The sequence below is a fragment of the Malaclemys terrapin genome, chromosome 9 (genome assembly GCF_027887155.1).
Source record: "Malaclemys terrapin pileata isolate rMalTer1 chromosome 9, rMalTer1.hap1, whole genome shotgun sequence".
NCBI lineage: Eukaryota > Metazoa > Chordata > Testudines > Emydidae > Malaclemys > Malaclemys terrapin.
The window spans coordinates 91,632,888-91,660,508 of NC_071513.1; the positions used below are offsets into that span (position 1 = coordinate 91,632,888).

The 27,621-nt window shown below is 40.7% G+C and overlaps 1 protein-coding gene across 1 annotated transcript in view; it reads left to right on the plus strand.

Moving 5' to 3' along the window:
* ECT2 (epithelial cell transforming 2) overlaps window positions 1-27,129 on the plus strand; it is a 48,501-nt gene extending 21,372 nt beyond the window's left edge. The window contains exons 16-26 of the mRNA XM_054040925.1: window positions 5,615-5,683; window positions 6,952-7,062; window positions 8,414-8,510; window positions 9,716-9,797; window positions 10,752-10,830; window positions 11,070-11,189; window positions 17,418-17,556; window positions 19,308-19,462; window positions 21,846-21,953; window positions 22,550-22,696; window positions 25,451-27,129. Coding sequence (XP_053896900.1) covers window positions 5,615-5,683; window positions 6,952-7,062; window positions 8,414-8,510; window positions 9,716-9,797; window positions 10,752-10,830; window positions 11,070-11,189; window positions 17,418-17,556; window positions 19,308-19,462; window positions 21,846-21,953; window positions 22,550-22,696; window positions 25,451-25,747 — 1,404 coding nt within the window. The 3' untranslated portion in view covers window positions 25,748-27,129. The remainder of the gene's footprint in view (window positions 1-5,614; window positions 5,684-6,951; window positions 7,063-8,413; window positions 8,511-9,715; window positions 9,798-10,751; window positions 10,831-11,069; window positions 11,190-17,417; window positions 17,557-19,307; window positions 19,463-21,845; window positions 21,954-22,549; window positions 22,697-25,450) is intronic.
* Window positions 27,130-27,621: the final 492 nt, after the last annotated feature.

Below are 27,621 nucleotides of genomic sequence, written 5' to 3' on the forward strand. Positions count from 1 at the left end.
GCGTTGGCAATTTAAGTTTAATTAGTTAAGGAACAGTTTTTATTCAGTAGTAAAGTCTAGATTCTTCTTTGAGTTGATGCAGACATGTATTGCACTTAAGTGCGTGTGCACTGCTGCTAGAGAATTTTGCAGAGCAGTACCTGTAGAGGGACGGCGCTTGCACCTCATGGCTGTAGCCCCTCCCCTATCTTTGAGGCAGCGCCACCCTGACCCTCCCTCAGTTCCTTCTTGCACCTGTGGCTGGAGTTGGAGCTGGTGTGGTTTAATAACACATTTCTCTCAGCAGCATTACTATCCGTTGCATGCTTTTGTTCAGCCTTTGCCTCCTTTGAGGCAGTGGGACTATCCCAGAATGGGTAAAGGGACCAATAGGAGAGCAGTCTGGCTCAGGGTTAGGTCAATCTACACAAAACCAAGGCCATACTTTGCAGCCTGAGCTCAGCTCCCCACATCTCGGGGCATGGCTGCTGCAGGGCTGAATGAAGAGGAATAGTGGTGTTCGGACGACTGTCCAACAAGTCGTCCTCAACTGTAGAAAGCCCTCCATGAAGGTGGCTTATTCAGCAGTGTAAAAAGGTCTTTGGTGTGGTCATTACCCACAGAGTCCAACCAATACTAGCTTCTAGCCAGGGCTTTTTGGAGTACCTGCTGCACCTTCGGTAATTGGGGCTGATGATGACCTCATTGAAAGTACATCTGGCCAAGATATCAGCATTTCATACCCCCCTATTCAGAGATGATCAGTCATATCCAAAGCTGTTGTAGCAAGATTTGTGAAAGGGCTCCTTTTGTCTGCATCCTTCAGTTCAAGAGCCTTTCCCAATGTGGAACCTTAATGTAGTCCAGCCTTAATGGGACCTCCCTTTGAGCCCCTGACATCCTGTCCATTCCTGATCCGGTGTCCAAAAACTTTGGTAGTTTTACATCTGCAAGGAGAATGAGTTGCAGGCTCTGATAGCACAGCCTCCTTGTATAAAATTCTCCAAGGATAAAGTGACTTTATGATCACTCCCAAAATTCTTGTTTAAAGTGGCTTCTCAGTTCCACTTGAACCAGGTGGTATATTTACCTGGGTCCAAAGCTGCATTCCTTTCCAGAGGCACAGTCTTCGTACATTAGACATCTGGCAATGCTTAGCCTTCTACCTGGACAGGAGCAAACTGTTCTGTACTTTGCCTCATTTATTTCGTATGCAGATCACATGAAGGGTCAAGCAGTCTCTTACCAGATGATCTCCAAGGGGATAATATCCTGCATTAAGACTGTATATGAAGTAACTTCAGCTGCACCCCCTCAGTGGGATATGAGCTCTTGCTATCGACGTTGCTTGCGCTCTTGTAGAATTTCTCATTTCCAGGGCTGCTATGCAGTTGTCTCTTCCTATGTTCACAAGCCATTATGCCATAATCGCATCTTCCAGGGTGGATGTGGATGCTGATGGAGCGTCCTGCAGTCTTTGTTTAGGTAGACTCCAAACCCTGCCTCCTAGGGGGTACTGCTTATGAATCTGCTAAGTGGAATACATGGCTGCATTGAGGCGAAGAAGAAACTGTTACTTACTCTAACTGGGTTCTTCAAGATGTGATGCAGATGTGTATTCCATTACTCACCCTTTGTCCCCTCTGCAACAGAGTCTCATCTCCAGGCATAGGTGCGAAAGAACTGAGGGGAAGTTGGGGCGGCACTGCCTCATGCAGTCCAGGGAGGGGCTACCACTCTCCCTCTATGGGTACTACTAAGCAAAATTCTCCACCCCAGTGTGCTGGGCACACGCACGCATAAGTGGAATACACATCTGCATCACCTCTCAAAGAACCACAGTTACAGTAAGTAACTTTCTTCAGTGGTGGATCAAGAAGTTGAGACCTGGCTTCAAAAGGTGCATCTCTCATCCAACAGTCTTTCCTTTGTTGGACGTCCACATAACATGCTTGGTGTGCCTCAGAGCACCCTTAAAGGAAAGTGGACTCTCTGAATCTGCAGCACTCTTACCCCAAGGGCACACGAGGAGTGTGAAAACAGGCTGAAAGCCATATTTGTTTCAAGAAATCCTGGGTGCAAAGCTACCCAGATCTAACACATCTGAAGGATCCATATCCAAGGTGAATAGGGCATTGATGGCCCAGACACTTCAGGGACTAGAAAGAACACTAGGCAGAAGACTCCAATCTCTGCCATAGGATTTCTGTTAGTTGGTTCCCAAATCATTGGATCTGACTTGGTCAGTCGTCTCTTCTGAAATAAGAGCCAAAGCATGAGGAAAAAATCTCAGATGCTCTTGTGTTCAAGAGACTGAGAGATAAGGTTCCTGTTAGTAGGGCCAAATTGCATGCAGGAAACCCTTTGGCTTTGGATCAGAGAATCCTAAATCAGCCTAAGATTCTAGTTCAGAGATCTTAGGCGGGGATTTTACCCTGAAGATCAGTGATATGAAGATCATTGCAGAGCCAGCAGTCAGGGCCAAGTCAGCCGTTGGGTCAGCAAGAGGCAAGAATCCTTCTTTCCCCTAAGGAGTTACAAATAAAACCTACTGCTAGTTTTTTTTATCCTCAATCCTCCCTGGTGGGAGATCTATGTTGGACTGATTTGTCCATAGATGTTTTGTGACAGAAGTGAAGCACCTTTGGACTCTCCCATTAAAGTTGTTTCTCACTTCTCCATTTTGCATATGTCAGGTCCAGTAGCTTCTCCATTTGTCATATCCACTGTCTGAGGAAGAATTGCAATGTGTTAGACGTACTGTGACAGAATGCACACCTGTATTCACACCCTACACACCACAGTAGTGATCTTTGTACAAGGTATGCGTTGTGAGGTATCATTTGAAAACTCATAACTTGCTTATCAGTAATATCATGGTAAAATGTGTGTGGCAGCATTATAAGTAAAGTTATAAACGTCCACCTGTATAATGTTAAAAGTAGATGTTCAGATGCATCTGGCACCAAACTGGTCATACGCTTCTTTGTCCAATACAGGTCTGTATGCTTCTCTTAATATGTATTTAAGCAATAGTGTCACTAAGCAGAAATGGGGAAGGGGAGTGTGACCAGGATCTCCTGTGCAGGCCAGCTGAGGTCACTCAATTAGGGTGAACTGCAAAGAATGGGGCAGATAATCCCCAAAGCTGGTGGATATTTTCAATACTTAGATTTACCAAGCCAGCATAAAACAGCTTCTTTATTACCTCACTGGTTGCCCAGAAGCCAACAACATAGCTCCCTTGAAGTAACTCAGCCTCAGACCTCCATCCTGGTATCCAAGTCAAATATGATGCATATTTCTGAAAATCTTATTTTATCATATTAAAAAAGTTCTACCAATTCCAAAGGATTGGACATTTTACCTCCCAGGTTATTGAATATTCCAGATCTTACCCAAATACAAACTTGTAGCCAATTTTTATTAACTAAACTAAAATTTATTAAAGAGCAAGAATATGGCTAAAAGATCAATATGCATACAGACACGAGTTCAATTTTTGAGGTTCAGATACATAGCTGACATGGTGAGCTTTGTAGATGCAAAGTGTCCTTCGGTTATAGTCCAATGTTTGTATTTCAGAGCGATCCAGTCAGAACTGGGGACTCAGACCTTGTGGCTTAGACTTCCCCTGCATGAAACCTAAAGCAGATCTGAGATGATAAACTATAAAACTGTTGGGTCTTGAGTCTAACAGCCATCTGACCACGCAGTCCTGGGTAAACAATAGGCTTTTGATGTAACCTTCTGCTTTCTAAACACCACCAGTAATCAATTACACAAATTAACGTAGGGCAGTTTATTCATTAGGCAGTCTATCACAAACTTCAGTGACATATAGACAATGACATTACTTCATCCAAGATTCATTTAAATGTAATATTCTCTTTTGATCTCTGTATTAATAGTTTATAGTGACAGACAGGAGCTGGCTGTTTACATGGCTAACTTTTATGAGTACACACAATTAGTATCACTTCTAATAATATAGGTTTGCATTTCAAAGTTCTAGCCCATCTACCGTGAATGGCCCTAATTACCATTCAGACCCCTTTCTAACATGACTTTAAAGGTGGGCTCTGGGTCATTCAACCTGCAAGGTGCTTAACCCTTTCTGGCCATGAGTTATATTTTTGTATATGTTTTGCTGTAATTATATAGCAGAGGTAGCAAAATGGCTTGCATAATTAAAATCTAATTAGACAACGTCACAGGAAGGAAAACAAAGGAAGCTCAGACAGGTGAGCGAACCCAGCAGGGAACATCCTTCCACACAGGTTTGTGTCTCCTGGTTCTCAGCTGGAAATGCTTTTCAAAGGGGGACTGAAACTATAAAAAGGAGGGCAAACACCCCACGAGACTTCTCCTCTCTCTCCTGCCCCTTTCACTCTTTGCACTTGAGAAGACATAAGGAGCAGCTGTTGGACTCTGGGGGAGGGGCCCTGACCTAGAGGTTGGTCAGTAATCCTGCTGGAAGCATGTGGTGAGAAACTTTGCTTGAATCTAATATAGTTTAAGTTGGGCATTAGAAAGCATTTTATCTTTATTTTTCTTGTAAACTTTTCTCACTCTTATGCCTCATTGCTTGTAATCACTTAAAATCCATTTTTGTAGTTCATAAACTTATCTTATTGGTTTTATCTAATCCAGTGTGTTTTAAGCCAAAGTATCTGGGTAACTCCATTTAAGCTGGCAAGTAATTGTACGTTATTCCCGTAATGGACTTGTATACACCTCTACCTCGATATAAGGCTGTCCTCGGGAGCCAAAAAATCTTACCGCGTTATAGGTGAAACCGTGTTATATCGAACTTGCTTTGATCCACTGGAGTGTGCAGCCCTGCCCCCCTGGAGCATTGCTTTACCACGTTATATCTGAATTTGTGTTATATCGGGTCGGGTTATATCAGGGTAGAGGTGTATTTGTACTGTCCATGAGAGGGCTGGGCAGTACACTTCTGGGGGGAAATCCAGGACAGGGCATATGTTGGGGTCACCCTGTAGCATAACACAGTGTGTGACTGATAGGCTTCAGTTACACAAACACATCTGGGAGTGACCTGCTTGCTGGCAAGCTGTTTGTTAATGGTCCAGGTTGGGAGCTAGGACAGTAGGGTATTGCAGGGCAAGGGTGACACAGCCCCCTGCTGGTCTGGATTGTCACACACACTTCACAGGTTCTGTTACCTCTATCAGGAGGTAGAAGAGGAAAGTGTAGGTCTAAGTGATATACAGTTTGTCTTACAAAGGGTTTTCATTCTCTCACACACCCTTTCCCTAACTACTGTCATTGGGAGTTAACATCCCATTTCAGAAAGACAGACGTGAGAGTTCCTGCAATCTGCAAACTGGAAGATAATTTTGTATTGACTTACATTTAGATGTTTGGAAAGCTGTTTCACAATGATGAATACGAGGCAGATGTATGTTTGTATGGTATGTAAGCTTAGAATCTGGAGCACAGTTCTATAGCAAATGTTGGATTCCATGGCAATTGCCACACTTCAGGCCCTGAGTAAAGAAATGTATAAATACTAACTGCAGACTTCCAAAGCTGTACAACTTAGATACATGGCTCTTTTAAATCAGGCTGCTTATTGTCTTCCTAATACACTTGTTTGTTTATATTCCAGGAAGACCTTGAAGACCTTATGATAAACTGGGCTGAAAGCAAAAGTATTGGGGATGTCATTCTTAAATATGTAAGTTATTTTTACAGTGGCTGTAAGCTAGTTTTTACTAATGTAATCTAAAATGCATTGAGGAACACCACTAATCTTTTGGATGAAAACTGCTCTGTACATATTTCTCATTAGTGTATCCAGGATAAATCCTTAGTTGTCAATTTAAATAATGACACAGTAAGGAAGTTCATGCAGTAACTCACTTTGAACTAAAGACTTCTTTTTCTTGTATTGTAATGTTGGGCAGAGCTCCAAAAAGCTTTGTACGGACATTTATCCAAACTCTAGAAACCAGGTTTGAAATGTTTAAAGAGATTTTCCTGTAACCTCTGGTATTCCACTGCTGTTTGAATAAACTGGGAGCACCAAGAAAACAGCCTGTCAGTTTTGTAATTGTGTGGTTGTATTTTATTGCTTTCACTTCATTCCTAGTGAAAAGATGCCTGGGGGAGGGGAGAGCGTGGTTGAAGGAATAAATTTAAACCAACTCAGAAGGCTAGTTATTTTAGTCAGACCAGGATTTCCTATCCCTCGGTAATGAATATGCAAGAAGGTAGGGACGAATGTAGTTCTAGAGAAACAATAATAGAAATACAGTTGTCCAGTGCTCTCCCTGACTATTGACAATCCTAGGCTTAATTTGCCCTACTGTGGCCATATTTTTTCAACTGTCACTTTCACACATCTTAGCCCTAGATAAAACTTCAGGCAACCCTATGATTTCCTCTGTAGGATGAGGAAGAAAATCCATGAAGGAAAAGGAGTTCTGTTTTCAAGCTTCAAGGAAGGTGTGGTCTAAACTGTGAGACCCTGAAGTCCAGAGTGGAAAATGGCTAAAGCTTTCAAAGCTGGCTGTTCAAAATTAGATTAATAAATGATCAGGCTTCTGCTCTAGAGTTGCTGAGCACCCACCACAAAATCCATTGATGTAGTGGTATTTTGGGGGAACATTGCACCTGAAAACAGGTCCTCCTTTGTTTAGGAGCCTAATGTGGGGCAACTGACTTAACTTTGGCCCAAGTCCCTAACCATATCCTGTGTGCCCCGATGCAGATTACAATATCTTTAAGCATAAAAGATGTCTGCAGTCTATTTTGTGGCACATAAAACTGGCTTAATACAAACTTAAATTGCTTTGGTAGTATGCAGGATACATCTTAAAGCCATAACTAGCCATTACAGTCTTAAATTTGTTTTTCTTACTATTGTAATACAATGTACATAAAGACTGCTTGCTTGTTTACCTAAGGTCTACACTTAAAGCATTTTGAAATATTTTTTTTCAGTCAAAAGACTTGTTGAAAACATACCCTCCTTTTGTGAACTTCTTTGAAATGAGCAAAGAAACTATTATGAAATGTGAAAAACAGAAGCCACGGTTTCATGCTTTTCTAAAGGTATGTATGCACTGAACTTTATTTTCAGGAACTTTTTTGAATATATTACTGAGATTCAAGTTCAATACCATTAAAAAATTCACTAACTCAGTAAATCTCCAGATTTCAGTTAGGGGAAGGAAAAATACTGTAGAACTGTAAACTTTGGACATGGGGGTAGGATAGGAGGTTTAGGCACTATAATCCTCAGTAATTCTTCAAACCTTTATAGAGAGGTGGCATTTTGCAACCAGTATGTGACATTAGTGTCTCCAGGGTAAGTCTGTCTGAAACCAAGCTGTTATATTTTAAATGTAACAATCATCAGCACCTCCAGAAAGTGTTACTATCACTGTGGGATTAAGTTATTGAAAACAAACGGCGGGTATCTTGCTTCTTATTAGATGGGCAACCTATTTTGCTGGATTAAAATAGAGATTTAACTCTCCTTGGTGGAGTTTTGGCTACTTCCAGTGTGGTAGGAGGTTGGGTTTTCTAACTACAACTTGGCTCTTCATGGCTATTAAAAATAAGATGGAAGGCATGGGGTCAACTGGTAGACCATGTTAATCCCTCGATAAGGGAGGTCAGAGTGAATATTATTCACTCAAAATGTTTTTGAGCCTGTTCAGTAGTTACAACAGTCAGGATTTTGTCAGCTACTGCCCTCTAAATTGTCCTTCTTGGGAAGTGGTTATTCAGAAGGTGGTCAAATTCTGGTATCTGAAAGTCTTGGGATTTCCTTGATTCCTAGACAGTCATGTTTCAGGCCTGTATGTGGAATACTAAGAACTGGTTTCTGTTGCTGATAGCAAAATTGACAGACTTAACACATACTATCAACCTGATTTTGGGGGAGGGGGGAAATAGGATTGCACTTGGATACTACTGTGCCCCACCTTTCAGACTCCCTGAAGGAGGGGTGGTATTACTAGAGGATCTTTAATATAGAAGCAAAGGGGTTGGGAGTGGGGGGAAGGGTCCTTTTAGACTCTGTAGTGGAATGATAACTTGGTTACACATAAATCTAGGTAATCGTTGTTTAAAAATAGGCTTTAGACCTAGTTTTAACAAAAGCTGTGTAAATGGTGTTGAATGAGCACCCAGTAGTCCGGAACTTTCACACATGCTGTCAGCTTGTATTTATAGATTCTCTTTAATATTATTTTTGGCATAAACTATGCAAGTGGTAAGAGAATTGAAAGTACTCTTTAACATACTAACTTGAATTACAGTTTCATATCTCAGGAATGTAACTGAGAATCTGCTATTCTTAAGAACTTTTTCGTTCTTAAATTCCATGTTAGATTTCTCAAGCAGAAGAGCCTGCATGTTGCTCTAGTGTAAAATGCAATGATTTCCTCCTTTGTAGATAAACCAAGCCAAACCAGAGTGTGGCCGTCAAAGCTTGGCTGAACTACTCATTCGACCAGTTCAACGGTTACCTAGTGTTGCTTTACTTCTAAATGGTAATTTTTTTGGCAAGGTGTTTTGGGTCAGACACCTGGCTTATTGGGTGGCAAATGAAAAGTGGTGGTTGCTGTTTAGATGAAGAATTAGGATCTTATTTCAATGTTCCAATCATAGTTGGTAAAGCCAAGAGCCAGATTGTGTGGTATGTATTTCAGTAGATTCAGTTGGTCATATGCTTGACTTCAGCATACAGGTATAGGCAAGCCTCTACTCTGTGGAAATGAGGTATATGTTCTAAATCTGAATATATTTTAGGTCCCAAAGCCACAACCTGTACGCTAAAATTATTGGGAACACTTCAGTGTCATAGCATGAGCTACTTTCTGTAGTCATTTCAGTTCTGATGACTCACTTAGTGTGTGAACAGCTACCTGTCGTAACAGTCATGATGTTCTCCTGAGTGATGTATTGGGGGATGCCCTTAAAGGCACTCTAGTTTAAACATCCCTCTTGTATTAAATCTACTAGCTAGCAGTGTTATAAGTAGAACCTAAGATCTCTCAAACAGACATTGTTTTATTTTACTTTGTGCCTGTGACAGAAGCTTGTGTAGCAAGTTTTGTAATTTCTTCTATATGTGACTATCGTGTGATTGTCCTGTCTTTATGGATCTTTCAACCCATAAAACCAACCCCCTGCCTCCAAAAAAGAAGAGAAGTTAAAAGAAACTCAAGAGACTCATTGTAAAAGCGCACAAATTGGCAGTGGATTTCAAGGCAGGGCAGTACTCTTGAAAGTTTTCAACTTTCTTAATTGACTAGATTTCAGTTTTATGTTCCTTCACAAGCACTGTATGTTAAGGGGAGAACCCAATATTTGTTGCTGGGATTGGAGTGCAGATGACCACTTTTTCCGAACATATAAACCTGGGTGAACAAAAATACATACAAATGGCTTGTTAAATGGCTAGATATTGTGGTAACTGTATATGCAAATTGAACATGCGGACGTGAAACAGCACTGGGCACATGTGACTCATACTTTTTGAATGAGTGTCAGTTAGCATGAAGGTGATTGAAAACACCCATGAGTGTGCGAGATTGATTTCAGCAGAAAACTCGCTAACAAGTTACTTATCATGTTGGGCCTGAGGCTGCATTAACTTAACAATGAAAAGTAAGAGGTCTTCCTATCATGGGGAATTATAAAGCAAAAGTTAAATGATTTATTGCAACACTTGTTTAACATTTTCGTTCTGCAGACCTTAAGAAACATACAGCAGAAGACAACCCAGACAAAGGCATGCTAGAAAGAGCCATTGAATCGTTAAAGGAAGTGATGACGTAAGTGATGCTTTTAATATGAAATATTCTCTTGGGTCTTACTGATATATCTTGCAAATCTCCACAATGATGTGGCACCCCCAACCTCCTCAACATTCCTCCCACCTCCATACAAGAGCTTTCAAGGGAATCCTCCGAAAACAGCCTCATAGCTATCTTTTTGCTATGCCTGTCTGGGGAATTCCTCCCTCTTGGCCCAGGTTGGGTCTAGCGCTTTTAGAGCTCCCTTATGCCACTCTTAGCCAATGTAAGAGAGCGCTCTCTCTCTCTCACTCACACTCACACACTTGACTGAGCCATTATCTTGACTCAAATGAACACTATTGGAAGGACATAAATTACTGGTGGAGGGTCCGTTTCGGAGGTGTGGGTGTGTTGTGTAACTGTGTAGTAATGTAAGTATTCTCAATCTTGAAGTTTTAAGTTATAAGACTCTTGCAGGTATAGGATGTACCCTAGTGAGAAGATATTCAACATTAGACTAATGCTATATTTGTCCAATACAAAAAATTATTCATGAACTCTAACTAGCAACAGTTCACTTACACGTGCCCAAATCTTCAAGTGAGCTTTGCATTTAATTCTAAGGACAAAACAAAAATAGCAAGTACTCGACACGATTGAAAATCAGTTTCTGCTTGTCTGTTCATAGCTGCTGAGCAGTTTGCTGGTTTCTGCTAACATGTGTAAATGCATTGTTCCAGGTCTAGATGTACATGTTAATGCATCACACATGGAAAAGCAGTTCACTTAAATGACCGTGTGTGGTGGTTGGTGGGTGGGGGTGTGTGTGTGTGTGTGTGTGTGTTTAAATTTGAACTGTCAATTACTGTATATATTGGTATGGCTGTGGGAACAATGTCTCTGAATGTCCAGCTTCACTTTTGTGCCTTTAAATTTAGTAGTGATCTTTTCTTATTGTTGGTTTATCAGTATTAAACATGCTTTTCTCAGACACATTAATGAAGACAAAAGAAAAACAGAAGCACAAAGACTGATCTTTGATGTTGTGTATGAAGTTGATGGATGTCCAGTAAGTTACTTCCCTCAAGCTATCGACCTGTAGAATGACTAACCAACTGACTTAGCCTTTGTGTCAAAATTCTACATAACCCGATTACCTCTGTATAACTGTTGTTGAATGTACATTCAACAACATCAAAGGTTAAAAGGTCACTCACTATAAAACTCAATTTCCAGTATTGAGTTGAGTGAGTGGTAGTCCGGCTCCTTTAATTAATGTCTAATGAGCTGTTCATTTCTACCATTTAGGCCAATCTCTTGTCGTCTCACCGAAGCTTAGTTCAGCGATTGGAAACAGTTGCACTTGGCGATGACCTCTGTGACAGAGGAGAACAGGTCACACTCTTTCTGTTTAACGATTGTCTAGAGGTAAGACTGTAAAAAAATCCCTACTGAACTGAGGCATTGCAGAATGCTTTGTAACTCAAACTTTAGTATAAATAAGCAAGTTATCCTAAATACTGAAACCCTATGAAGAAATACTAAACCGAAAGGGCAAGCTGAATATTTAGACTGTTGCCTGTTTGTTGGCATTACTGGAAGTATTGATGAGACTGCACTGTCAAGTTGGTAGTGTCTTATATCTCTAATGAACTGACTACGTATTGGCAGTGAAAGACATTGTTATGTTGAAGCAGCATATAGAATAATACTGTCCACTAAAGTAGAAGGATGGTGCTTCCAATATCTGTTGCTCTTCCACAGGACATAGTTCTCTGGAACAAAAATTAAACTAGTGACATAAATGAAATGAGTTTAACTTAGTTATAATTTTTTTCTGGCTTATGCCTTCTGATAAATCACTCAATTTTTCATAAGTAAATGCCGTACATAAAGATAATGTTCGCCTGAATGGATGAATGCTGCTTGCATCTCTCAAAGCTTTTAAAATACAGCAAGTTTGAGCATTTTACTTGTCCCTAACACATCAACATACATTTTCCTCTAAGAAGTAGATGATAAACCTCAGCATGCTTAGGGATTGGATTGATACCCCTCTACTGAAATCCAGGGTGTGTGTGTGTGTGAGTGTGTGTGACTTTCAGCTTGTAGTGAATCAGGCCTTTGGTGCTTGTTTCAGCCACTGGCACTACTGGAAGTGCTGGAGATACTGGCTTAGCAGCACATTGGTTCTTCTGGGGCTTATTGGTATTTAATATCAGTAAATAATGGTCTCTATCAGGTAGATATTTGCTTATGTACACATATTTTTGTGTAGTCTAAAGTGTCCACACAAACAGTATAAATAGTAATTGCTGTTGGGGGGAAATGAAGACGTGGTTGTTGGAGCCTAATTCCACTTTGGAGGTTTAAGTGAAGAGATTGAGGTTGTAAAGAACACTCTACTACTGTGACTGGTTCAGAGACTTTCATTAAGGAATTTAAAACTCACCTGCAAGTCTGCCCAAAGAAAGACCACAAGGCAGTTTAATACCTTGGACTAGTGTCATGCCACTACAGACAAGATAGCTTATTGTATCACTTAATGACAAAACAAAGCTGAGCTACTTTGGCCCAGAGAAGTACCACTCTGCCAAAAGAAGGGCAAGTTAAATTGGCTTTGACAAAACTTGTTTGTTTGTTTGTTTTTTCTTTTCTTTCCTTTAGAAGGCTTAAGTTACTGAAAACGACTGAGCATTAACTGACATAGACGCAGGGCCTAGTGTAAATTCCTAAAACTACAACAATCTTGGTGCGGTAGTGGGCCCTTGTAATCAGGATCCACTTCAATTCATTCTAGTCTATGCTACCATATGGGACTATATGTAAATATGCCCACTTGCAGCACTGTAACTGTATTGGGGCAGGAACACCTCTTTCATTAAGGCAAAGACTAGCTTGCTGTTTAACAGTTAATATTTTCCAAGGGCTTTAAAATAAATGTGTACATGAATTGTCTTTAAACTGCCATGTATCATCAGTGTCTGGGGTAGAGTTAGTGGTCCACATTGGAGGTTGTTTGAGCTAGGGGTTCCCAAGATACTGCTCTCATAATTAAAAAAAAAAAAAGAAAAGAAAAAAAGACATAGGAATCATAAAAATTGTGATGTGTTTTCTGCACACTTGGCACTTAAATGATGGCTCTAATCTTCCCCCAAACTGATATGTCCTACTCAGGAGTGATCTCTGCTAGTATCTGGCACCTACTGCCCCTTCTGGGGAAGCCGTGTTCTTTGAGTAGTGGAGCACCTGTGGGTGCTCCATTTCAGATACACATACAACTCTTGAGCCCTTGATTGAAGATTTCTAGGTAGCAGTGTCCATTCAGCCCACATACGTGCCCTTTGAAATCTTGTAGCAAACATCAAGGCTATATAGGAGTACATGGCAAATCGTCCTCAGTTCCGTCACTTCTGCCTTGGCCTGAGAAGGAACACTACCCTGTCTGCCTAGCGCATACAAGGCCTTTCTTTGTCCCCTTTTTCTGTCATAGTTAATTTAGGGTGGTTGTTAAAGCAATTCTCGCACCTAAACGAACATTCCTTCTTTCTTCCCTTGGAGACTTGTTCTTTTCTGGTGGGGTATGCCGGGTTTGCCAAGTTTCAAATGCTGCCTCTCCTCCAGGAGACTATACCAGTGACAATGGATGATCCAAGTGTGTCCATTTGTGGAGTCCCACATCTCCCAGAAGCGCTCTTTTGTTTTTGTTTTTTGTGTAGCCCTTAAGTCCAGGGCTAGGCAAAGCAGGGAGCTAAAACTCCAACTGCTGGTGATGGAACAGTCCCTGCAACCACCCCCTGATCCAGGTCAGGACTCCTTCCCCCTGAACATTTGTCCCTGGACTGATCCAGCACCCCATCGACCTCAGGTCATGCTTCTCCTAAGAAAGAGAGCCTTTGGAGCACCCTCAGAATACTCCCAAAAAGAGGAGCACAGACTCTGTATCTGAGGAGCCAGCTGCAAAGAAGACTAGGTTCCTGTCCAGACCTTCATCACCACGAGTGCTGCTGAAGCTAAAGACTCTTCCTCTGGTGCCAGAGGGACCTTGATGCCCTGGAGCTTCAAGGAGAGGAAGCATGGCTCCCATACCCTCTACTAGTAAGGGGAGTAAGCAGAGGGTACCCTTGAGCTCAGCCCCATCATTGGCATTGAAGCCTCCCAGTGGTGCCATCACAAGCCTTAACCCAGCCATGGGTACCCATGCAAGTAGCTCAGGTGGGGGTCCCTTTACCAGCAGTACCCTGGTACTAAGCAGGCATCGGCATCTGACAAAGCCTGTGGCATGATCATCATTACTGGTGTTATCAGCTCCAGCCACCGTGACCTTAGCTGTGGTGTTGGTATGGGGGTCCTTTCCATTACCACATGAGTTCTGATACTCAAAGGATCTCTGTGTCAGATGAACCAGAGTCCCAGTTGCTGTCAGATACTGAGTATCTCACGATGCTGAGACCTCGGGCTCTGAGTGGCAAATCTGTGCCACAGGACTCTCCTCCATCCTCCTTGTCTGCTTTTCCCTTCCCTTCTCCCATGGGAGAACATGGAGGAAGACTCCCAGTTAGAGAGAGAGGGAATTGAGGAGACTTTCTCTCCATTGGGGGTTCTCTAACATTCCTCTTCAGGGAAAACTTTGCAGTTCATCTAGGATGGTGGAACCAACCCAGTATGCCACTCCTGCTCCATTATGGACCCCTGCAATGGCCCTATTGGGACCTATGGGCTGGCTATTGGCAACAATTCAATAGACTTCCGGTACTGTCCCTTAGGGAAACTGAGGTTACACCATCCTCCCTCTACCCTTTCACAGCAGGAAACGACATTTGAGGAACTGGAGGGTAGGTCAGAGGAGGAAGTCACCCATTTAATTGTCGTCACTTCCTTTTAAAAAGTTGCGTCTATAATATAGCTTGAGCTAAGTTGGTGAGCCAGTGTCACTTGTCCATGTGCAGCAACACTGGGATGGCTCTGCAAGACATCTGAATAATTGGGTGCCTCAAAGTGATGATGTGGCCATGGAATTTGAGTAGCACCGTGTACCATGAGTACCCCTGCCTTTGGCAGCTTTCTGAACTTTAGCTATGCTTATCCTATACTCAACCTCTTCCCTGATTCTGAATAAACAACCCTAGAGTTGCCAGATGTTGGCACCCATTGACTGTTCTAAGAATTCCTCATGGAACATCACTTTGTGCATTGTCATGTATGCCAACAGACTGCCACAGAAAATAGATTTTTCTGCTCCTTTTGCACAGCCACCTAACTCAGCAGAGAAATGATGGGTTTGCAGTCCCTTTCTGCCTCATCCTCACTGTGTTGTGAGCTGTGGCAACCTGCTGCAAGTAATCCCTGTACCAGTAAATACAGTTGTCTTTAACCTTTTCATATGTCTTATATTTGGGAAAGAAACTTGCTGCCTTGTTTCACTAGCTCTTGATGGAGGAAAACTGTTCACTTTCAGCACTAATAAAAGCAAACATCAACATAGGTCTCCCAAAAAAAAATGCTTGAGGAACTTTATTTGTCAGACTAGTACACAGAATACTTCCTTTGGGTTGGGGTCAGGGTTTTGCCAGCTATTGATTTTGTGAAATAGTAGACAGAAAATCACTTCTGCAGTCTGTGCTAGATGGCTTTATTAGAGGTCTCGGTGACATAATGCACTTAAACCCATATATAAAAAACTCTGTCATGAGATTGTTATGAACTAAATAAAACTGCAGAAACAGAATGGACCCCAAAGGAATCTCAACTTCTTTAAGTCCCAGGATGGGATACAATGTGTTTGGGAGGGGAGCAAGAAAGGGTTACTTTGGAGGTTCATGAATTGTAGACGGACCATGAAAATACACATTTTTACAATATTGTCTCTCAATGGAATTTCACAAAATACACAGATAACGTGAGTTGTGATTTTTGGTGGGTGGTACATTTCCTACCCCTGAGAAGTTTCTAGAATTGCCTGTTCTAAGGATGCCTAGAAATCAACTTTCCAAGTTCCCCACCTCCTCCTTACCCCAATTCACGTGATCTTACATTGAAGTAATAGTAATAACTAAGGAATTTTTCATCGTTGTAAAATCTTGCAGGATTTAATCAGGAAATCTAGTTCAACTTTTGGCTCTAGCGAGGACTATTTTTACCTTTTTTAAAAATGGGTATTGCTAATACATACATTGTCATTGGGGGAGAGGAGGAATCTAAAGTGGACTAGTACTGCACCAAACTTCATAGAAATAGTGCAAGCAAACTGGGAGATCATGATTTTGTAGCCTTCATTGTACACACACCATAGCAAGTATCTTATTTTAAATAATTAAGATAAGGTACCACACTTGTTTCTTGACCAGTGGATTGCTTTCCTGTGCAACAGTCCCAGGCTCCATGGCTTTGCTTTGCTTTGGTTTTTCAGTCTCCAGACCAGTAGGAATCTGGAATTCTGGGTGGTCTGCAGTATTGTGCCTTTCTGATGAAAGAACATTTCATGTCATTTCTAAAGTATCTCCTGCTGCTGAGCAATGAACAGGCTATAATAAATATAGTATAAAAACCTATGTAGTTTTGGTGGATTGCAGAAGACTCCCCAGTCCTCAAAGAGTAAAAAATTGCTGGGTGTGAACTCTTTCCCTTGGAATCTGAGTGTCTCAAGGGAGAGAGATCTGGAAGTAAACCAAGGGAATAAGGGATCCAGTGACAATCTGCAGGGGGAAAAAATAGTTAATCACTGAAGAAAGCACATGGAAGAGGAAGTAATTATCAAAATGCAGCGGACAGAGTACAGAGAAGATTGTTCTAGTTTTGTGAGTGTAAGAACAGAATCATGAACTGACTCCTGATGAATTAGGTATCTGATGTGTCAGAAAAACACCGCACACTCTAAGCGTGAAGGTAAAAGAGAAGTATTTTAAGCATAGGTGGTATTGGAGAGGCATTTGAGGTCAAAAGATGGCTTGCAATGGACCATGTTGAAACTCTCTCCCTACCTTGGACTACTTATGAACAATTTATCCCCAAATTCCCCTTCTTTCCCGCAGCAAATAGTGCGAGGCTACATGGAAAAGAGCAGTTAGACATTTAAAAAATACTAACCTAAAGCAAACAGCTGCCAAACGATCTCCTGGGAACCCCTAGCCCATCCACCTTCCAATGCTGTGTCCCTCGTTGCTTTGAGCTTGCCATGTTTTTCAGTAGCTTGTCTCACTTATGTAAAGCCAACCATATCATATTTGTAGATAAAACTGCTTTTAAGTCACCCTCTGATTGCAGAGAAGTGGATTTTCAAAGCTAGGCCAAGGACTGGAAATCCAAATCTTGGACTGAGCTACAACTAACAGGTGGCATCTCTATTTGAACATTGACCGATCTTCTGTTTTTAGGATTTGTTCCATGGCTAGGTGCATACAAGAGTGTGCTGGAAAACTAGGGGAACCAGATGAGGAAATATAGCCTTTCAAGGAACATGCCTCCTCTTTTAAAGAAAAGAATCCCAGTTCTTCTGAAAGACGTATAGCTTCTCTTCAAGTAGAAGTATAAATCCATATGTTGGAGCTGGTTACTAGATGAAGAATTCATCTGTTCTCTCTCGCTAAGCTTTGATTTTTTTTTTTTAATGGTTGTTTTAATTGTAAGATTTAAACTTATCTCATACTCTTCTTACAGATTGCAAGGAAACGGCACAAAGTTATCAGTGCTTTCAAGAGCCCCCATGGCCAGACCAGACCCCCAGCATCTCTCAAGCACATTGTTCTCATGCCTCTCTCGCAGATCAAGAAAGTGCTAGACATCAGGGAGACAGAAGGTCTGTGCTTGGAATGGTGTTATAGCTAATAAACCCAGTGGGGGAATGGAGGGGGGAGATAGAACACTGAAGTGTTCTTATAATCTATTCTGAGAACTAATTATGTGATTACACTTCAACTGACAGCTACAAATGCTAATGTTCTGGCTTGAAATCCGAAAGCAACATGTTTTTTATTTAAAGATTGTTTACCTGCTGGCCAATGATCTTGAAATAACCACTAAAGGCCATATTGACAAGAGCCAGCCAAATGGCACTGTGATCCTGCAATAAAAAAATAAGCCTACAGATCTTTTAAACACAGCCCCTGTTCTGCTGAGTGGTTTTTTTTGTTGCTTGGCCCATTGTTTCCACAAATACAAATCTTCATTTAAAATGTGGTGATGGTACTCAAGGAGCTATCCATGCTACCTGAGGACAAAGGCTTAACTTAACTCGTGTTACCACTTGGTCACGGTTAGATTAATGTTTCACAGTAGCAACAGTTCATACCACATTATTCAACGTTGTAGTAGCAATGCCATCATAAATCTGTATTCAGAAGCTTGTAATTGTTGTAAACATTTTCTGGTTAGAAATTAAAATACAATAATGTTTCACTTCAAGCGATCAAACTTTTTTTGGCTGGTGTTCTCTAGAGCTCTTCAGCAGATCTTACTGGGTTTGTATGTTTTTTCAGAGTTTAAGACAACTCTTCTGAGTAAGAAGTAGGAAGAGGCCATCTATCTAGTAAGCAGGCAGCCTCATACAGTCTAAAAAATGACTGCAGTTAAATCTAAAGTTACAGTTAAACTGGTATTAACAGAGTGCTTGTTTTTACTGTAACCTAATTATTTGATGAAAGAGACACTAGAGTAGACTGACAATGAATTTTAGCCTCTGGGCTTCTTCCCACTAGAAAGATGATCCATCGGTGACAATAGGGTAGCTGAACTCTTCCGACCAAGTTCTAGCCCACGTTTCTGAAGCAGTGCTGAGCACTGTCTGTCTACACTTGCCACTTAATTGTGTTCAGCATTGGTTCAGCTGCCCCTGTTGGTTGTCAGCAATGGGTCACTTGTCCAGCATAGACTGGGTTTAATGTCAATATCTTTTAAGATGTAATTCTAACAATTCTGTTCAGTCAAACTGGTATACCTCAAATGGTCAAACTTCCTCCATAATAGAATAAATAGAAGCTTCAATGTTGCTTCTCAAAGTGCTCTACAAAATAGGGCAGGCATCACTTCCCTCTGCTTTGCAGATGAAGAAACTGGACCTGCCCAAAGTTGCAGAACTGAGAAGAGAATCCAAGCTTTGTTACTGCCATTTCCCTATCCATTAGACCATGCTGCCTCTAAGGCTACGTCTACACTTCAATTAGACACCCGCAGCTAGCTTGTGCTAGCTGACTCTAGCTAGTGGGGCTCAAGCTAAGGGGCTGTTTTAATTGCAGTGTAGATGTTCAGGCTTGGGCTAGAGCTCAGGCTTTGGGACCCTCCTACCTCGCAGCCAGAGCCCGAATGTCTACAGGGCAATTAAATAGCCCCTTAACCCAAGCACTGCTAGCCTGAATCAGCTGGCACAGGCCAACCACAGGTGTCTAATTGCAGTGTAGACATACCCTAATAGTCTTTAACTTGAACCAGACTGCTACTTAAAAGTAAGGCATAAGATTACTTGCTTAAAATCTGTTTTTTCAGAATTGTATGAAGGTTGACTGTCCTCTGTTTGGAACAGTGTGAACTGAATGTTTTTGTCTTCAATTGTAGACTGCCACAAAGCTTTTGCCTTGGTTGTGCGGCCACCAACAGAACAGAACAACTTGTTGTTCAGTTTTCAGATGACGACAGAGGAGCCTCCTAAAGAGGATTGGCTGAAGATGCTGTGTCGGCATCTAGCGAACACAATTTGTAAAGCAGATGCTGTAAGTTCTCTAGTACTAGGTTATCCGTGAAAATAGTTCATCGCAAATGTCTTTTTAGATATTTCCTTGTGATAACAGGAAGAAACGAGGCCTTGGCATATCCACAAGCTAACAGAATAAAACTTCTCTGGTGATTAAGAGGGCTGCTGAGGCCTACTCCTTAACCATTAGGTTTTATAGAACCTAAGCATTTTTTAAATAAAACTACTAATTTTTTTTATGGTTATGATAACAGTCCAAGGTCTGTAGTATAGACATGCCCTATTGTATCTATACGGAATTATCTTTTGGGTCTTTCACCAGCGTAAGCCAGGCAGCGCAGTTCTCTCTGCACTGTTGTAGCATTTCTAACAGTAGGCATTTTCATTAAGATGTAGAAATTGACTGTGTATAATCCCGTAGTTCGTTGGTCTGTATAGATCGCCTGATAGAACAGAGGTATGAAATGCTTTTATCTCAGTGAGGCATAGAGCCCTAAAGCATCTTTCATCACAAACTGGAATGTTCTAAGGTGTCAGCCTTCTGCCAGCACCCCTTTAAGCATTTCCAGTGTGTATTTTCAGACTAGAAGCCAAAAATAAAAAAAAATTACTAACTTTGAAATACAGCACAAAAATGGTAACAGGGCAGGGACCTTCCAGCTAACATTCTCATTATCTCTCTCTCTCTCTCTGCGCGCAAGTACGTACACACACACTGGAGTGAACAGCTGGTTTGAGTTTGATGTCTGTGTTCAGCATGCTACTTATTTTCACCATACAATCTGTTAAATATTTGATGTTTTTTCTTTAAGGCTTAAAAAAAAACCCAAAACTTTAAATGAGTCTTGTCTTTCCATGAGGACACTAGTTCAGAATGTGTGTACTATTTCTGATCCACTGGCTCACTTTGAATGGATGAACTTCTGGAGCAGGGGTATTTTAACCCTCTTCCTTCCTTCCTCCCCCGCTCCCCCACAGTAAAAGATGGATACTTCTCTCAGGATAAAATGACAGTTTTGCTAAGTGGGCCAGCCACCCATCTGTCAGTTCCTTTAATTGTCTCTTTGTCGCCACTCAATTCCAATAAGTATAATAGTAGAAATGGAGTATCATAATCTGTTACTAATGTTCTGTCACATTACAGTACAATAGAAAAGCACTTGACCCCTCACTATTTCCAATGTGGAATATGACATTCTGAAACGCACCTTGCCTGCATAGAAAGATAGTCCATTCCTAACTACATCTAGTCCTCAAAGTGGTAATATACATTGATGTCTACTTAAAGGCAGCAGCCCCACCACACTTTAAAGCAACACATTTCCACCCTGAATGTACCCCCATCTTTAGCTGGATTTGAATACCAAATCGAATGGAATCTTTTTGCACTTTAGGGGGTCAAAAACTTGATTCTCTTCTCCATCTGTACCTGGGTGCCGCACCCTTTCTGAAAAGTCTGTGATGTTGGATAAGTATGCCTATTTTCTCATAAATGAACTAGGTATTTACAGGTCTGCCACATGGTGGCAGTAAAGGCTTTAACTCCAGCTCTGCCTAGTAGCACTGCAGTGAACAACGTTGTCATAAGCTGTTATTGAAACTTAACTGTGTGTGTACAGTCTTCTCTGGGCAGCTTTCCTCAAACTTCACAAAAGATCAATTCCTTATCCCTCACATAAATAGTCTAATCTAAAGGTTCCTGTGATGCTACTGGAGTTTCAGAACGCAGAATATGAAAAAATTATTGGGATGTCAGTGACTCTTCTTTTAAAACTGGCAAGTAAAACTATAAAAATACGTAAAGCTTCATCCTATCCCATGCACTAGGGCACTGCTCTTAATTACGTAACTGAGTATTCTACATTTTGTATCACTACAGTAATGTTAATTTCTATTCTCTGGAGGGGCTTGGGAGCTTCTGAAGCCCTTTTTACCAAACATAGGCCAAAGGTATCAATCTTAACTAGAAGACTGTATCTTTTTGAAGACTATCCATTCTGTCCATTTAGAATAGTGGAGTGTCTTGCCTTGCCAAGATTCCACTACAATTACAGTTCAAATGTGTACCCCTTCACATCAGGCCTGGCTGTTTAACAATTTCAGATTTGACCCACTTGGTTTGCTTTGGTCCACCCTGATTTTGAAAATGGGGCTAAGGTCTCCTACAAGAGACTGTTCTAGTAGCTAGCTTCAGTAAATCGAGTAAATCCAAATAGCAGCTGCAAGATTAAGTACAGGTACATTCGCTATCCATTCTCCAGTGAAATTTAGGGATCTTCTAATTTATCAATTCCTGTTTGATTTTAGAAGATTAAATTCAAATTTTTGAGTGTACTCAAAGATGTGTTGGAAAAATCCTGGTGGATTTGTGCACCTGTTCTTATAGTTCTGCCTGTCTGTAGGAAAACCTTATTTACACCACTGATCCTGATTCAATTGACATAAATACGAAAGATGTGGACAGTACGTTGAGTAGGGCATCCAGGGCAATCAAGAAAACATCAAAAAAGGTAAGTGTTTAATTCCTTGCTTGCTAAGTAATTTACCTGATCTGTGAACCTTCTTAGTCACACCAAAACCTACTAGGGTCAGTGTAGTCAAGAAATGTATGTTGGTATTTCTGCCAATGCTGCCAAAGTTCGTTCTCTCTCTATATCTATAGATATAACTGATTAGGAGGAGAAAATGGAATTGGGTTTTTTGTTTTGTTTTTAATTGCAGGATTGTAAAGGCATCCAAAAAATTTGCCTTTACTTTTTATACATTAAAGGAAATTCCATGAGATCAGTTGTGCTGCAGAGTTTCAATGTGATTGTTCTGTGAGCTACGTAAAATGAAGAGTCTGTGCTAATTCAACTCATGGTGTCCAGACCACATGTAGTATTCAGCTGAAGGGGCAGGGATTGAAAAGAGAGCATGCACAGGTTGACTATTAAAACACACCTCTAAGATGGTGTATAGAAAGCACTGTAGGACATGGTCTCTCATTGCAAGGTCTCTAGACTGTTAATGTAATTCCACAGCAAATCAAAATGTGAATGCATGTTAGATGCTAATGATCTCACGCTAAGACAATGTATGTAACAACTCTTGTCAAACTCTGCAGGTTACAAGAGCATTCTCTTTCTCCAAAACACCAAAGAGAGCTCTTCGAAGGGCTTTAATGGCACACAATACAGTAGAAGGAAGGAGTCCCTGCTCATCTAGTGAAAGATACTTGGGCAGCCGCCTGACCAGTACATCCTCATTAGCAGTAAGTGACTTGGCTGTACTGTCTAAATGGCATAACCTTAATTTTGATAAAACTGTATTAATTTTGGTGCACAGAACATATTCTTACATGGCAACCTCTTATTAAACGAAGTCCACAATGCATATGCAACCCTTGTCTATACTTTAAAAAAACAAAACAAAAAAAACTTCATTTATATTCTGGTTTGAGTAAAGTCACTTAAGATGTCCCATTAGTCTGTAAAATGCAGAAAACTCTGCTGTATCATGGGAAACAAGGAGCGAGAATGCACTATGCAGATTCCAAAAGTGACCACCTTTTAAGAGTGATCGTGCCCTCTCATGGCAAGACGAGAAACTCCTAGCACAACCTGAAATGAAATAATTTCTGAAGCTATCCTAGGATGAAGTATACAACTGGTTCGTGTAACTTTGAATGGGTAAATTTCCCATAAAAACAGACATCCTGTGCTGTCTTACCTCATTAACTTCTATATTCATGGACTCTAAATGGGGGTGGGGAGCCAAGAAACTACAGCGCCCCTCCGCCCCCCCGAAAGGATACTCAGTGTGTCATAGATTTGGGGAGGGAAGAGGATCTTAGTCTTCAGTGTCTAAAATAACATACTGCTACTCTTTTTTTTTTCTCTGCTGTAGTTTAAGAACTATAGCAATAGATACTCAAGTTGCCAGCACAATTGACTATAACAGATGGGACTTGGTAGGATTGAAAATAAACTAAACACAATTTACTCAGAATTTAACGTTATAATACCTGCTCTTAGCTCTGTAACTTGTTGAAAATTTCCCTTGTAACTCTCATTGTGGTGTTCTCCTATAGTTGCCTTTCAGGGTATCCCCTGTGGAATAGGGGTAATAAAGTATAATGTGCATGCTAATAGCCCACTGATAATCAACCCAGTCAAAGTATTGCTTCACTCTGCTGCTTGAGTTAAGGATGGTAGCATATGAACTAACATTCTGAATCCGATCAGCGGTCAACCTAGTGCAGTATTCTGTGTCTAACAGTAGCCAGAAATAGCTGCTTCAGAGGAAACTGGTAAAAGCCCAGCAGAAGGTAACTAAGGAATAAATTGCCACAGGGATAGTTGCAGCCTACCTCCCATTAATTAGAAGTTGGACTTATGCTGTGAGCATCCCCCTTCCCGAAAAAATTACTTACAGATTTAATTTTTATTCCTCATCCCCTCTTGCTATTGTATCTCTGGCTATCCTCATTCTGGTACAGTTTGTATCTCATAAAAATAGCTGCATTCCAGTCATGCCTTTTCTCTACCTCCTATGTCCTTACATAGTTGAGCATTACCCTTAAACATGTCAGCAGAACTACCAGGGATTGGTTGAATCCCTTTATTTTCTGTGCATTATCAAGATGAATTCAAAATCTCTTGATGCTCTTCCAAATAGTAAACTACCAAACATACAAGTTGACAGCATGGCATCCATCCTGTGCTTAGGAAAAGGGCAGCTGTGGTTAAAAATAATCCAACCTGCAGCTAAATCCGTTATGAAATAAGTGTTGCATTTGCATGGGGCTAAATGGCAATTTTCACAGTTTTCAAGGTAACTACATCTCTCACCTCTTTGTGGCCTCCTTAAGGACACCCACCCTCTAGGTGACTGCTAGGACCCTGAGACTCTTCTTGGTTGGAGTCCCGCAACTCTTTATCTAGATCTAGAATGTAATTCCTCCTTCAATTCACAGATTATTTCATCATGCCTGAGTTTTTCATTGAGCACCTGCGGTTCTGCTTGCTCTCTGGGGCAATGACCGTGTCAAAGCAAAGAGTCTCTTCAGATCAAAAGAGTACATATCTTAAAAACCCCTCACATGCTAGTCTTGACTTACCAAATAGTTACCCATATTTCATTTCTCCAAGTCCTTCAGTATTTGGCCCTCTTGGTCAGTGTCACTGATCAGGTGAAAGTGACTTTTCCCCCACTATGTTAGGGTGATCACTTTGAGACCCTGACTAATAACCGAAAACAGTATAGAGTTAAATTAGCACATGCAACTTCCCCCAGGAGGTAAAGCTACTCTAGACTTGCTACTTGCCTAGGGATTTGCAATAATTACCCCAGTGATTTTTTGTTCCAGCAGGCAGCCCTCTAATTCCGCCATGGGATTGTATTCTGGATCCTAGCTCTTAAAGTTACATATAACACTTCTATAAAGTTGATTCAATTGTCTGAAATTTTGCTTTGTATATTGCTGTGACAGATGATATAGACACCTGGGATACCCAGTCAAAGCAGCGCTTCATGTAGGCGTTTCAATGGCCTAACGCACAATAGCACTGATAATGTGTACCCAAGAGCACCGTTTGGATGGGGAAAACGACTTGTGAATTTGTCATTACTTCAATTTAAGACCATTAATACAATCTCCACTAGAAGCAAACTATTGCAGAAAGAGTACTGAACTTGCTTGTATGCATTATTGAACCTGTTTAAAGTGCTATGGCATGATCTCGCTGCTGTTCCTGCAAAATTAATCTGTTGAAGATATTGAGTAAGTTTTTAAAATTCGTAGAACATAAGAGCCCACTAAGTTTCTTACAAAGAGGTTCGAAGGAATTGTTTAGGTGAAGTGTTTTGTCTAGATAATATCCTGGCCATCAGTATGTACAATTCTTTTTATTTTATTTATTTATTACTTAGAGAAATGGCATTGGAAATAAGGCACAATAAAAGAATAGCCAGTGAATTTATGCAGTGTCTGCACTAACTCTTCACCCCCCCTTCCTATTTGTAGATTGCTCGTTCCTCTTCTACATACAGCCTAAATGGATCTGTCAAACATGTCGTTAGTGTTCAGCGCTCCAATTCTGTTGATGGGAGCTCTCAAAGTTCCAGGTCTCGACCTGTGCTCTGTCCTGACTCTCCAACTAGCCGTCCTTCACATGCCAGAGAAGGAAAAACTCTTTCCAGCCCTGAAAGGTTAAATGGCCACTCGTTGGCCAGACCATGTCCCATTCCTGTCATTACTACCACTTGTGATGTAGGAGATGACCGGAGTGGTGTTGAGAACAGTTCCATCGTCAAACCCTGATCTTTAATGCCCACGTTGTATAAAGTGAGCTTCCTAAAGATTCTCCTATGTAGCACAACTACTAAAAGATTAAAGAATCCATCAAATGTTTCTAACGGGTGCTGGGTTTTCCTTGGTCTGTCTTGGTGCACATCTCAGCTCCCATTAGGCTACTTAATATTTCTTCTGTTGTTAACTAGTTGGGTTTTAAATGGGGAATTTAAATTCTTTGGAAATGGAATTGACATCACTGGTCTCAAGGCGTTTTGGATTTCTTTCCAAGTTTTTTAACCATGTTTGCCCTACGATGGCATTGAAGTGCCTCTTTATATTTACACATTTAATGTAAATATGGGCGAGTCTTCATACTGAAGTCAAAATTTTGACGCATGAAATTCTGGATTCAGCATGGAGTCTATTGCCTCTGATTGCAAATATGGAAGAATTCTAGAGTACGACTGAGACTTTCATGAGTCTTAAACAGTGAGTTTTGCAATTATCATCTGCTAAAAACCTTCATAAGAACATGTTTCTCTTCTAGGTCAACAACTAAAGCACAACTATAGTACTATCACTTGTTATCACTTCAAGTGAAATTAAACTTCTGAGGTTGTAAAGAAAATTTTTTAGCTCTTAAAGCAGCTCTTACAACTATTCTTATATTAATTTTAGTTTCAACTTTTGCTTAGCAACAAACTGCTAAGCCTGCAGATCACCTTAAAATCCACTGATGATCAGTTTTGCTGAGACTTGTTCACAACATCAGAATAGCAAGCCTTTTGTCTAGTTTTCAATCATATACAGACATATATAGGCTAAGACTATTCAGTAATAAACTATCAAAATTTAAGTTACACTTTTTGTGGCTTTTTTATACCAAAGTGTCGTCTGTAAGGTCAAATCAGTAGTTTTTGAGGAATCTTGAAAATATGGTAAGAGCAGAACCAGTTTAAGTGGCTATGTAGCTAGAGGAAGTTCATCTCAATCTTTCAAGGTTTGCTAATATAGCAAACTGTGTTATAACATGTTCTGCATTTGAAAACTTGGAAGGAGATACTATGCTGTTGTAAAAGCATGAACTGCACAAGGATGTGGGTTAGATATGTTTGCTTTATTAAGAATTCTTCAGAAGGTCTCCTAGTTCTGTGCATACCTCTCAACAGTTTTGTTAGGGGGGAAATCTTCATTTTCTATAATGAACTTATCCGTGTGTCTTACCCACCAAGTTTGTTATCCAAAACTTGAAAATGCCAATCCTTAAAATTAGGGGTTAGCAGACTACCTCTATTGAAGAAACTGGACCCACTGTGTCTCCCTTATTTTGGGTCTTGAAATGTTGAGAGGTATGACTACAACACTGAGACTGATACCTTGATCATATTAACAATTTTTTTTTTTCCCCCCCTACCAGGGTATCCCTTCTCCTTCCTTGGTCAACCTTCCTTCAATGTTTGCAAAGAGGAGTCATACCTTAAGTCGATCAACAACCCACTTGATATGAAGTAGGCTTAAAATGAACTACTATACTGTAATGACTGACAAGCAACTGGCTGTTCAGATGACCTATTACTGACATTAATGGTACTTTAGTCATTGTCGCTTAGTTACCTAACAGATTGCTAACTTGTAGGGACTCTTTGACTAGTACTGAAGCAGATGACCTGGTCAAGCAAACAAGTAGAAAAACTTGATCTAGGCTTAGAAATAATGTATTCTTTTGAGCAATCCATTTCCTCACCGGCGTAATGTAAACACTTTCTTTCAACAAATTGTCTCCTTTATGCAATAAACTGTTTTGGTGTCAAATGCTGAAATTAAGAAGTCTTTCTTGAGTCATCCACTGGATGATGTTCTTCAGTTCATCTAGAAGAGGTTGCTTAACTTCATCAATTGGC